Source organism: Akebia trifoliata, chromosome 8 (genome assembly GCF_017979445.1).
Source record: "Akebia trifoliata isolate Shusen 1 chromosome 8, ASM1797944v1, whole genome shotgun sequence".
Taxonomy (NCBI): Eukaryota; Viridiplantae; Streptophyta; class Magnoliopsida; order Ranunculales; family Lardizabalaceae; genus Akebia; species Akebia trifoliata.
In genome coordinates, this window is record NC_141382.1 from 50253369 (window position 1) to 50264986 (window position 11618).

The window sequence follows — 11618 nt, forward strand, 5'->3', positions numbered from 1 at the left end:
GGGGGGCTGTTGTCTGTAATTTCAGACCGAGAGAGAGAGAGAGAAGAGACAGTGAGACTGAGAAAAAAGAGACAGTGAGTACAGTGAGATATTTATTTACTTTAAAAAAAATAAAATAAAGAGGGAGGTAAAAATAAATACCTCTAATCTTTTATAACATACAGTTGTATTGCACTCTCGGTCTCCTTTAATCCAAACCATTAAACCCGTTAAATCCAATGTTTATAAAACATCTGTTTTGAAGACGGTTTTTTAGAAGTCCCTCGAACCGCCCCCTATATATATTTCTTTTTTAAATTTTTTTTTAGATTGTTGGTTAAAATTATCTTGTGAAGCTTAGTTCACGTCAATGGGTCTTTTACATGGGTGGTGCGTGGATTGGAGAGAGCAGATTGATAAGAAACGTATTGATTTTCCGATGTAGACAGGTAGGATCACCATAATATGTTATTACCTGGACTACCTAATACCCTCTTCAATACAGATCTTGCACTCCCGTAAGTTACTTAGCTACCCAACTCCCATTCAAACGGTGGAACACATTTTCAGGGTCACCAAATTGTGAATGTCTAGCCCAACCTGTGATTGATAAGATTAAAAATCAGTCTGATTGGTGATCTTTAACTGCTTGGACATCATGAGCTTGTAGCCCATCCAGTGGCCCATCTTAAGATCTATGCTGTAAATGCTCAAATATAATGTATATAAATCATCAACAAAATTTTATAAGACAATAGAAAGATCAATTATATATTTTATAGATTTAAATGTTAGACAATAAAAGATTATCATATTAGTAAATTGATTATAATACGAGGGTAGTTGAGAAAGATACATTTAGGAGTGAAGGGAATAAGCGGTGAGAGTTTATAGGTTGTGCGCCAATACCCAATTTGAGCAGTGGCTCCTCGAGGCCAATCGTGAGGGCGTACCCTCACTTACTTCGTGCATATAATGTTCAAGCATTGCACATGCTCGGGAGAGGGACTCATATGCCTTGGTCCAAGACTTGACTCACCCAATCCCACTGGTTGGATCTGAGCGATAAATTAAGATAAAGATGACTAGGATAATTATAAAATGTACCAATAAATCAATTATAATCCTAATTAGAAGAAATATTTAGGTTGAAGATCTTAAAAGAATAAGCACAAGACATAAAAAAAACTCAAAACTCAAATGAAGATGTTTGTAGGTATGCCAATGAGCCAATCTTTGGCCTAATTTGGTCTAGGTTGGATCGAGTTTGAGTAGTGTAACTAAGCCTGTTTAATTATCAGGACATGTTGGTTAGGCCCGATTCATGTTTAGAGCATGGTTCGGATTTAAGAGCTAAACAGTCCGATCAGATTACTTATATATAAAAGGGAAATTTATTAAAAATAATAATATATTAATATATAATTAGTAAAATATAATAAATTTTATGAATTTATCAAAAAAGTAATAAATCGGCGATTGGACCATCGATTTTCAAGTTGACAAAAATACCCCTATAAAAATAGACGGTCCAACCGTCGATTTTACACGAATTATATACCTCGCCAATCTCATGTTGCCTATATTGGTCATTTAAGAAAAGAAGCTATGAGTCTTTTGTTGGTGAGTTTCCTTTTTTCTTACTTTAGTAAAATCTTGAATTTTAGCTCCACTTTCTTCCTTTTAAAGAATGAAAATTTCAATTGCATCAATAATTTATGGTTTTACTTGCACACTCTTCTTTATTTTAGATAAGTTTATATTTTTATTTTTTCCTCCAAGTTTAAGCATGGATGGAAAAAAAACTTACATATGTTAGTCTTGCAAAGAACCTTATCATTTTGCACCAGACTGTCTGAAGAGAATTTTCATGCCCTAAATATTATGTAAAGACAATCGTTTCATTTGTAATCAAGTTAGATACACTGAATAAAGGTCGCCCATACTATAAATATTTAAAAGAATGTGAGTATTTTATATTTACTAACCAAATTGAGAAGGGGGAGACATCATCAAGTGAATCAATTGATCAATTAAAACTATTCAATATTAACGAGTTTTCTCATCTTTTTGGAGGAACAACGAGAGTGCATCTTTTGAATATGCGGACATGAAGGTGAAAATGGGTTTGATTACACCGTTCAAGAGGTCTTGTGAATAAATAATATAATTTGTAATTTAGGAATTGGTGGTTAGGAAATGGGGAGGAGGGTCCACTTTGTATAGAATGAAAATCAACGTTTCAACAATCAATTTTCATTAAAATTTGGTGTTTAGTAAATGGGGAGTTGGTTGGTATGAAAATTGATAATCAAACAGTCAGTTTTTGTGGTAAAAAGAGTATTTTGATCCATTTAAGTATGTATCACTGAAAACCAATGGTCTGGTCGTTGGTTTCGATCCAACTAACGATTTTGAAAACTAGTGATCGGGCTGGCGTGTTATTACTTTATCGATAATTTTGTGATAATTTTTTTAAATAATTATTAAGTAATTTATTATTATTTTCAAATAAACTTTCTAGTATAAAACAATCAATCAGTCATGCTATGTAGTGGTTTGCAAATTGATTTGAAGTGTGGTTCGTCCTGAATTCAAATATCGTAGTGACTTTAGATAGTTAGAAATTGGTGAGAGAGACTTGAGAGAGAGAGAGAGAGAATTTCTATAATTTCCTCATCTCTTGAGGCATCTTATGACACTAATCTATTTACTCAAGAGTAAAATTTGCTGTGCCAATAGAATTTCTTTAAATTATTTTTTAATTTTAAATGTCGCATTTCGATGGCCGTTCATTTTCAAGACCTTGAATCTATCTATCCCCAAAAAGCCTCTTTTTTTTTATTGGCCCATGTGGACTTCACTATTTTGAAAACTGAGCCTAAGAATATGCCATGTGGCGCGTATGGAAACAGGAGTAGGTTAGTTAAATTATCTCCAGCTGTACAATTACCTTATCTAAATTTATTACATTTCCTATATATATAGAAACCCGATCAATCCTCCCCCATCTGTATCTTTAGAAACTCTCTCTTTCTCTCTCTCTCTCTCCCCGCCATAGTTCACATATATAAAACTAACCAAAACCATCTTTTGATCTCTCCCGAAACACCTTCAGTGGATCTTCATCGTCACTTCAAATGGTACGTTTTCCATCTCCCTCTCTCTCAGCGTTTCATACACAAATCTACTTTTAGAAACCTAATCCTCCAAATCAAACACAGTGGTTTTACTTTCTAGCGAATGGGTTTCTCGATCCATTTTTTTTATTATTTATAAAACCACCTTTTTTATGTTCTGATGTATGAGATCTAAAAAGTATTTCAAAGTGAAAAAAAAAAAGCAGTTTTTCGGTGAAATTTGTTAAGTTGTTAACGTGCGCGGGTTACGCCGTCTCTAACATGTGCTGAGGCGCAAAATTAGGACTCAAGAGCATCTTTCAAGTTTAGTCCCACCGGCCTTAGGCGTATTTTTTTAATTCTCTCTTTCCAAACAGACCCTAACAGGCTCACCACACTATTTTATTATTATAGTTTTATTTACTTTATATATAAAATTATTCTTGTTTGAATACTAAGTTTTCTAATCTCAAACTACGTTTGAGAGTCACCATCAAACGACGGTTAAGATGAGAATAAAAGACAAAGTTTGTTTGGAGAGCTAATTCTGATTTCCTGGGATCAATTGGTATCTTCTAGAGATTCCATTGTGGGGAATCCCAAGGATTATTTTTTCCTTTTCAGCCGTTCGTTTGATGAAGATCCTCAAATATCGTTTCTGGCTAGTCTTTTCTATTCAATGATGAAAGCAATACGCCAAAGATAAGAAAGTGTGTACTTTACTTTTATTGGTTGATTTATACGGCTTTGATATTATCTAAGAGCCGTGCTACACTGACTTTCTACACTGTTTTACTTTACATACAACAATGAATTTTCTCGACTGTATAACGTCATATCTCGAGGAAACATCAGATAGCGTTGTAACTTACTTGTTGGAAGTTACCTTGGCATTTTTTTATTGTTTAGGTTATGTTTGGTATATCTTTTTCAAAGTACTTCTACGACTTTTAAGAAAAAAGAAAAGAAAAAGTTGTAAATCGTGTTTGTAAAAATATTAAAAAAGTAATTTATTAAAAAAAAAAACTCTTAAAAGTAGAAGTTACAATTGAGTGACTTCTACTTTTTAACTTATATGGGGGAAGTAATTTTTCCCACTCCAACGTGTGATCGAAACCCATGGACTGAAAGAAAAAAAAAAAATGCAATTTATAAGATTCTGACTAGCCTTACTAACTTAGTAAGATTCCAATTCTTACTAAGGGTTGTTGAGCTCACCTTTTAGCATCCAAACATGATCAGAGGGACAAAGTTGTAGAGTAGACAATTATATGAATTTTGGAAGAAAAAAATTATTATTTTTTATTGTGTTTTGTGGAGGTTCGATAGCCATCTATTTTCAAAACCTTGAATCAAGACCAAAAGTTGTAAATCATGTTTATTTGAGGTTATATATTGTTACATTAATTGAATCCTTATTATTATATTATAAAAAAGTAGGTGGGGGTGGGGCAATGTAATCTAATAATACATTCTAATTTTAAGGTCTCGGAAAAAAAAAGTTGGTGGGGGTGGGGGTGGGGTAATGTAATCCAATTATACATTCTAATTTAAAGGTCTCGGAAACATTCAATAAATTAGAACAACTCATAGACAATTTGGATTTTAATTCTTGATGATGAAATATATTTTATTTAATGGGTATGAATGGGACAGGGTTTAGAAGAGAATGTGGAGGTGAATGCTGTTCTTACGCCACCATTAATGTTAGATTACGAGTCAGACATCCAATACAGAGCACCAAATATCCTACAACGCATCTTTAGTCTCTTCAAGAATGTGCGGCCAGGATCCGATCTCACATCTTTTCAAGCAAGTACATTACTGTTTCTTTATCTTTCTCATTATTTTTAGAATCAATTTTGTGATGGTTTCATCTTATTTTTTTCCTTCTCCAAGACTTTAATTAATATGGTAGAACTACATGCTTATATGTTGAGTAAGGCTGACATGACTAACTTTGAAAGGTTTTGAAAATGGACAGCCACCAATCCCCTAAATTATTAAAATTAAAATTTCACTATGGAAAGTAAGTTTTTTTTTTTTTTTTTTTATAAATTATTTTTGAAAGTTGTTAAATTTTTGTGATCAACATGCCACATGGCAATGTGGTTCCTTAATATGGAAAGTGTTTGTTTTGAATTTCCTTAGTAAGGAAAATCTTTACTATTATAACGAGAGAAGGTGAATTAGGTATTTCATTACACCAAAATTTGGAAGACTAAAAATGCCCCTACTTTAATATTTAATATCACTATTATCAAGGTCATTTTCGTCAAAAGAAATAGAATTTCAATTCAAGACCTCCTCTAACCTGGTTTTTAGCTTTCTAAAACACAAAATATCCTTTTTAATCTTTTAAATTACCCAAAAATAAAAAAAATACTTTATAATATATTAGATAATAAAATAGAGAGATTCTATTGCCACACTAATTTTAGTAATAACTCCCCAATTTGTGTGCTAATTCTTCATTAATATCATATGTATCAGTCTTACTAAAAGTTGGTGCAACAATAGAATCTCTCAGAAAATATGAATTAGATTGTCTATTAAAAATTTACAAAATATTTTTTTAAAATTAATTATAAAATTTTAAGTCATCTACATGCACGTTTGTGCATTCGACATACTAATGGACAATAATAATGTTTGTATTCTTTGTGGGAATGCAGCTTCCACCTCTGTTCAATTTTCCAAAGTCACAACTTCAGTGTATTGGAGAATCGGTGTATTGCATTGGTGATGATGTTCTGCACAGATGCACCAATGCTAATAATCCGCTAGACAGATTTACGGCTGTTGTTGCATGGAGCATCTCTACAATGCGACCTGTGGTATTCGGTCTCGCTCCATTTAATCCTGTTCTTGGTGAGACCCACCATGTCTCCAGGGGTACCCTCAATGTTCTACTTGAACAGGTAATTTTTACTCTATTTTGCATTTTAAGTGATCATAAATTTAATACAGATCAATGGTCAAGATTTATCTTGCCGATGGCAACTGATTGTCTTTCATGGGACCTACCTTGGATGATAGGATGGTAGTTTTATTTAATGATTCGATCATTCAATAAACGTTGTAGTGTGGAGTCTGACTTGACCCACCATCATGATCAAACTTGGTGTTGTATGCTAAGTCCTGTAGGTTGTTGCGAGCTGACCCTAGGTTGAACCAGGGTATGCCCATGGATGGCTTATGATGCCACGTGGAGGGATTGGGCAAGTGCCCCTCCTTAAAGAGTATGCTAAGTCTTTTACCGGACTCCAGAAGGAAACATCAAAACATGAGGTGCATCATACTGGACTCTTTGGAGGCCCAAGCCTGGCCCAACTTGGCCATGACACTATGGCACGAGTATCCTCTTTGGGTTAAGGGGGTAGGAGAGAAAAGGCAATACATTTGGAGAGGTATTATTGGAAAAAAGGGTAGTAGAAGAAAGGCAATCAAGTTGGAGGGTATTTCTGTTAATAGGATTAGAAGAGGAAAGGCAATAAAATTAGACAACTAAGTTAAAAGTGTGCTCGTGATTAACTCCCAACCTCTCTTTATAAGGGATAAAGAGAGTGAGGTCAACAATCGTGTTTTATTATATAGATATACCTATTTTGACAACCTATATTCAACTCAAGAGCATAAAGGTAAATTAATCAAATGTTCATTTTTGTAAAATGTAATAACATTGGATATATGATTGTTTTCATAAATATTAATAGTACATAGCTGGTTCAGCAATTGTAACAAAATACATAATTGTTTTGTTAGTATACTAGAGTTTGCTTTCAACACAGGCATCCTCTTTAGGGTCAAGGGTGTAAAAGAGGAAAGACAATAATGTTGAAGGGGTTTTTTCTTGGAAAGAGATACAAGAGGAAGAAGGATAACAAAGTTGGGTTGTATTCTTAAAAAGGGAAAGTAAAGAAAAGGCCAGAGTCAGGCTACTCTGACTAATTTACTAAGATTTCAAATCTTATTAAGAGTTGTTGGGCCTACATGGATTATCATATTGGCAATCCAACACCACATCCTTCTAGATTTCATGATAAAACTCAGTTTCAATAAAATAAAATTTGTTTTCAACTTTGATCCAAGGGGTTGAAAATGGATGGCCACTGAACTCCCAAATTTAAAATTTAAATTCAATAGTGAAAACTAATGTTTATTTATTTATTTATTTTTATTTTTTTAATTTTATGCTCGACATCCATTTGGCATTCAATCATGCTTTTGGATGTCACAAGTTGGTTTGGTCAGAAACTCTCCCTTCTAACTTTGTAAGGAAAGTGTTTTTCAAAAGGCATTATAAAGTTGTCTTGATATATGTTTTTTATGGGAGGATAAAGAATGAGACAATGGGAAGACAATCGTCCTGTTTTTTTTTTTTGAACTGAGGTACTCGGGCATCGTAGAGCGTGCGGTCATGTATCTTTCCTTAGTAAGGACAGTGTTTTTCAAAAGGCATTATAAAGTTGTCCTTGAGATATATTTTTTTATGGGAGGATAAAGATTGAGACAAAATGGGGAGACAATCATCCTTGTTATTTTTTGTTTTGAACCAAGGTATTTGGGTGTCTTAGAGTGCCCGACTAATCCTCAGGGCACGTGCAATCCTCTCCCCACACATGCACTAGGTAATTTGTGGGATAAATCCCTCACTGGGTAGCCTCTAAGGGGGGATTCTAACTCGATACCTCTTCTTCCTAAGGCGTAGTCTTGGCCATCTTACCAACCCTTAAATATTTAATTGTTTTCTTTTATTATATATATAGATAGGTGGCAAGTTCTAGCTAGCTTAGTTGGTAAAGTCATTGGATGATGATACCATATACATGGGTTCAATCCCTGTCTACATCAAGTTACTCTTCTCATTAAAAGAAGAAGAAGAGATAGGTGATTTTCATTTGATCCGGCCCAACCATTACGTTTAGAGTTTTGAATTCAAAGATCTAATTAGCACTGGACCGTTCAACCCAATCCATTGTGAGCCTTATTCCCTAGCCGTCTACGTCTGTAGTGGTTCTTTCTTCCTACCAGTTTTGGACTGTTTTTAGTCTCATTATTTTGAAGTGTTGAGCTAGAATTTTAACTAGCCATTTTCATACAGGTATCACATCACCCACCTGTAACGGCCCTTCATGCAACAGATGAGAAGGAGAATGTGGAAATGATTTGGAGTCATCACGTCGTCCCCAAATTCTATGGTATTCCAACATTTTCTTACCTTGAACTAATAACTAAATAAGATGAAACATCTCTGATTAATTATTCAATGTGTCCCTTCTAAAAGATCTTATCAAACCAATGTGTCCCGTCAATTAATGATCTCACATATTAAAAATCAGCCATATCAGATGATCTTAACCTTTTGATATTGGACTTTTTTTCCCTACGTTATTGTACTTGCCTTCAAACATTTGGTTTGGATTGTTAGATCTTCAATTTGGATTATTAAAATCAGAATATAGTCCCCTAATCCGGAATCTCATTTGACTACAACCTTTCTAGAATTGAATTTTTCTTGAATTTTTTTATTTTATATCTCAGTCGATCCTGAGTGATTATGGGAGAATTGTTTTATAATCCAAACCAAACATAACATTGCATTTTTGAATCATATTATGGGCAATAATTGGATTTTAGAATCTGAACCAAACACCCCTATCTGACTTCATTCATGTTTGATCTGGGACATTAATCATGAGGTGGCCCATCAATTGGTAAAAAATAATAGGTTAAATTTAGTTTAAAACAAAGAGAAATTTAGAACAATTATAAAACCATTAATCCAATTCTTATGTGGGAAAATGTTCTCTCTTTTCTTTTCTTTTTTTGTAATTGTAGGGACTTCAATTGAAGCTGTGGTGAATGGGAAGAGGTGGTTGAAGCTCTTGAATCATGGTGAAACTTATGTGATGAACTCTCCAAATCTTTCGATCAGATTATTTCCAAGAACTGTTACCGAATGGGTTGGTAACGTTACAATCCGGTGTGAACAGTCTGGCCTTGAAGCAGAGTTGTGTTATAGAGGTCAGTCTCTTCTTAGGTTCGGAGGATATTCCAGATCCGTGAAGGGAAAGATTTTCAACTCTTCAACATCAGAGACACTTTATGAAATTGACGGGCACTGGGACAGGTATCAATATTCCACAATTTTTACATGCATGCATGTGCACGCACTTTTGTCATGTCTATATATTTTGTAGTAGGTTAATATAATACCACTGTGACTTAAGCTGTACAAAATAGAAATAACAATGCCATACACTTCCATGATTTTGTTACTCTACAAATCAGAATCATTTGGCCAATTTTGTTTCAAATGCAGAACTGTAACACTGAAGGATGTCAAGAAAGGGAAAATTACTACAGTTCTATACAATGCAAAGGATTCCATATCAAGATTGAAAACTCCTGCCATTAAGGATCAAAAGGTACACAACTGCTATTTGAATCCTGTTGTATACTTGTAACCTTTACTGTATGTGGTGATGCACCATAACATACTAAGATTTGTCTAGGTTTAGTTTAATGGGCATAAGACTTGATAGCACATTGGTGGAAAAACTGCATTTGCCCAAGTGCACAAAATTTGGATGAGCACCATCCAAATGTTCATTGAAGTAGAAAAATGCCATGTCTTGAGTATAAATCCAAATAGCTCCTTATATGCGTGTGTTGAAAGAAATTTCTTCTGTAATGCCTCAAGATATGAGGCATGAATGGTCTCTTTTGTTAGTTTGTTGTGGTATTCTGTTAGCTCCAATAATTCTACTCTGATGCTCAAGTCATTTTGTAATCCCATAGTGCATGAGCCTAGATTAGAGACGATTGCATATCTTCACCATCATTTCCCCTCCCTCCCTCCCTTTATAACTAGTTAGAGTTGGTTGGTAGGCACATAGTTGGGCTGCCTTGGTTTGGGCATATCCCATAGTTGTCTTATCTCCCATCCACTAGGGGTCACAACATGTCGGTGTCTGGGCTTGACCGGCCGTCAGGTTGGGTTGGTATGTTGTGTCTGCTATCTCTGAATGCTTGGGATCTGCCAAGGAGTCTTTCTCCATATGTCTAACTTGTAAGTTTCTTAGGCAAATCTCCTCCACCAAGAGTCTTGTCTACAATGCACGTGTTTGTCCATCTTCCCTACCCTTACTTTATTCCACAAAGGGAGCGCTTCTGGGGATGAACACATGCGCGGTTGGATTTGGATTTATTTTTCTACCTTTGCAGTATGTATGCACTTATGAATGGATATGCTTCTTAGCTAAAATTCTGTACATCAGGGACTTTGGACTAGTGAATCAGCTGTGATTTGGAGTGAAGTGATCCAAGGCATATTGAGCAAGGATTGGGACAAAGCAAGAGGAGCAAAGAGAACAATTGAGGAGAAGGAGAGAGAGCTTCGAAGAGAAAGAAAGTTAATTGGGGAGACTTTTGATCCCAAACATTTTACTGTATCTTACACCAAGGAAAGAGGGTGGGAATGCTCTCCCAACCACAAATGGGTTCCACCAGCCCCCATTGTTGCTCCTCACTGATTTAGTGTCAGTATTCCATGTCAATCACACATTGAAAATCAACTGTAGACTGAAGTAAAAATCAATACAATTATTAATCAAATGCATCGAATGGTCCACATTTTGACGGGAGTGTTAAGATTGTTTCATATCAGGAATGTTCTTTATGTACATTCCATATGATATACCTACCCATGGAAATATAAATCATGTCATATCTATAAGCACACCCTAAAAATTAGGAAAAATTAGTTAAAGGACCCAGGCAGAGGGATTTCTTTGATATACTTGGGTTTTCCAACGGCGATTCCAATCATTTCAGACGATTTTTTTTTATCGTGAATGATGTGGAAATGATATATTTTTAGTTTAGAACATTTAGATGTATTTTTATTCATTTTTTTATTTTGAAGATTTATAACAAAAAATGAAGAACAAGACTGAGAATCAAAATTTCCTTACAGTGTCAAGCTCACCAATTTTCATTGTTGAGTTTTACAATTTTAAAAAAAATGTCTAACTCGACAACAAAAATGTTGAACTCAAAAAAAAAAAAAAAAAAAAAATTGATGATCTCAACTCTGGTAAAACCCATCGATTTTCATTTCTTTTATGAGTTTTTCCAACTAATATACATAGAAAGATCGACTAAAAACTTACATAACGACTTGTGTAAATGATTTCAAGCTAAAGGAATTATCCTTGTTCGATTTTCATCCAAAAAAGAAGCAAAAGATTTGAAAGAACTCTAATTTTTTTTAGGTACACCTTCACTTCCTATCCCCACTCACCCCTCGCCTTTTCTTTGCGACGAACCAAGAGAATAACCTAAATGTGTTGATCTCCAGTGGTGTTTATCGGAGATTGAACGGCCAAAAAAAAAATGGTGGAAATACTGGTTCTCATCTCATTCGTTGATTTCTTTGGAGAAGGGAAAGAGGGAAAAAAATTGGTAACAACGTGTGGGCTGCCCTAAACCAATGTAAAGACTTAAATTTTTTTA

General features: G+C 34.5%; 1 protein-coding gene across 4 annotated transcripts; it reads left to right on the forward strand.

Moving 5' to 3' along the window:
- The first annotated feature begins 2977 nt into the window (after window positions 1–2977).
- LOC147397554 (oxysterol-binding protein-related protein 4C-like) lies at window positions 2978–10718 on the forward strand. 4 transcript variants are annotated; one of them, XM_086449322.1, is made up of 7 exons: window positions 2978–3122; window positions 4755–4914; window positions 5774–6019; window positions 8203–8299; window positions 8940–9231; window positions 9424–9529; window positions 10382–10718. In XM_086449322.1, exons 2-7 carry the CDS (start codon window positions 4876–4878, stop codon window positions 10634–10636), a joined length of 1035 nt encoding a protein of 344 aa, XP_086305448.1. In that variant the 5' UTR covers window positions 2978–3122; window positions 4755–4875; the 3' UTR covers window positions 10637–10718. The 4 variants fall into 4 exon arrangements, with proteins under 4 accessions (XP_086305448.1, XP_086305447.1, XP_086305450.1 ...); XM_086449321.1 differs by having other exon boundaries at window positions 4755–4910; XM_086449324.1 differs by lacking the exon at window positions 4755–4914 and having other exon boundaries at window positions 2999–3122.
- The last annotated feature ends 900 nt before the right edge of the window (window positions 10719–11618 follow it).

Bases quoted from the DNA above. Each gene is read 5' to 3' on its own strand.
- LOC147397554 (XM_086449320.1), top strand. From the start codon at position 4,746: ATGGGACAGGGTTTAGAAGAGAATGTGGAGGTGAATGCTGTTCTTACG. The intron at 8,300-8,939 runs GTATTCCAACAT...TTGTAATTGTAG, and splicing joins CGTCGTCCCCAAATTCTATG to GGACTTCAATTGAAGCTGTG. The intron at 9,232-9,423 runs GTATCAATATTC...TTTCAAATGCAG, and splicing joins ATTGACGGGCACTGGGACAG to AACTGTAACACTGAAGGATG.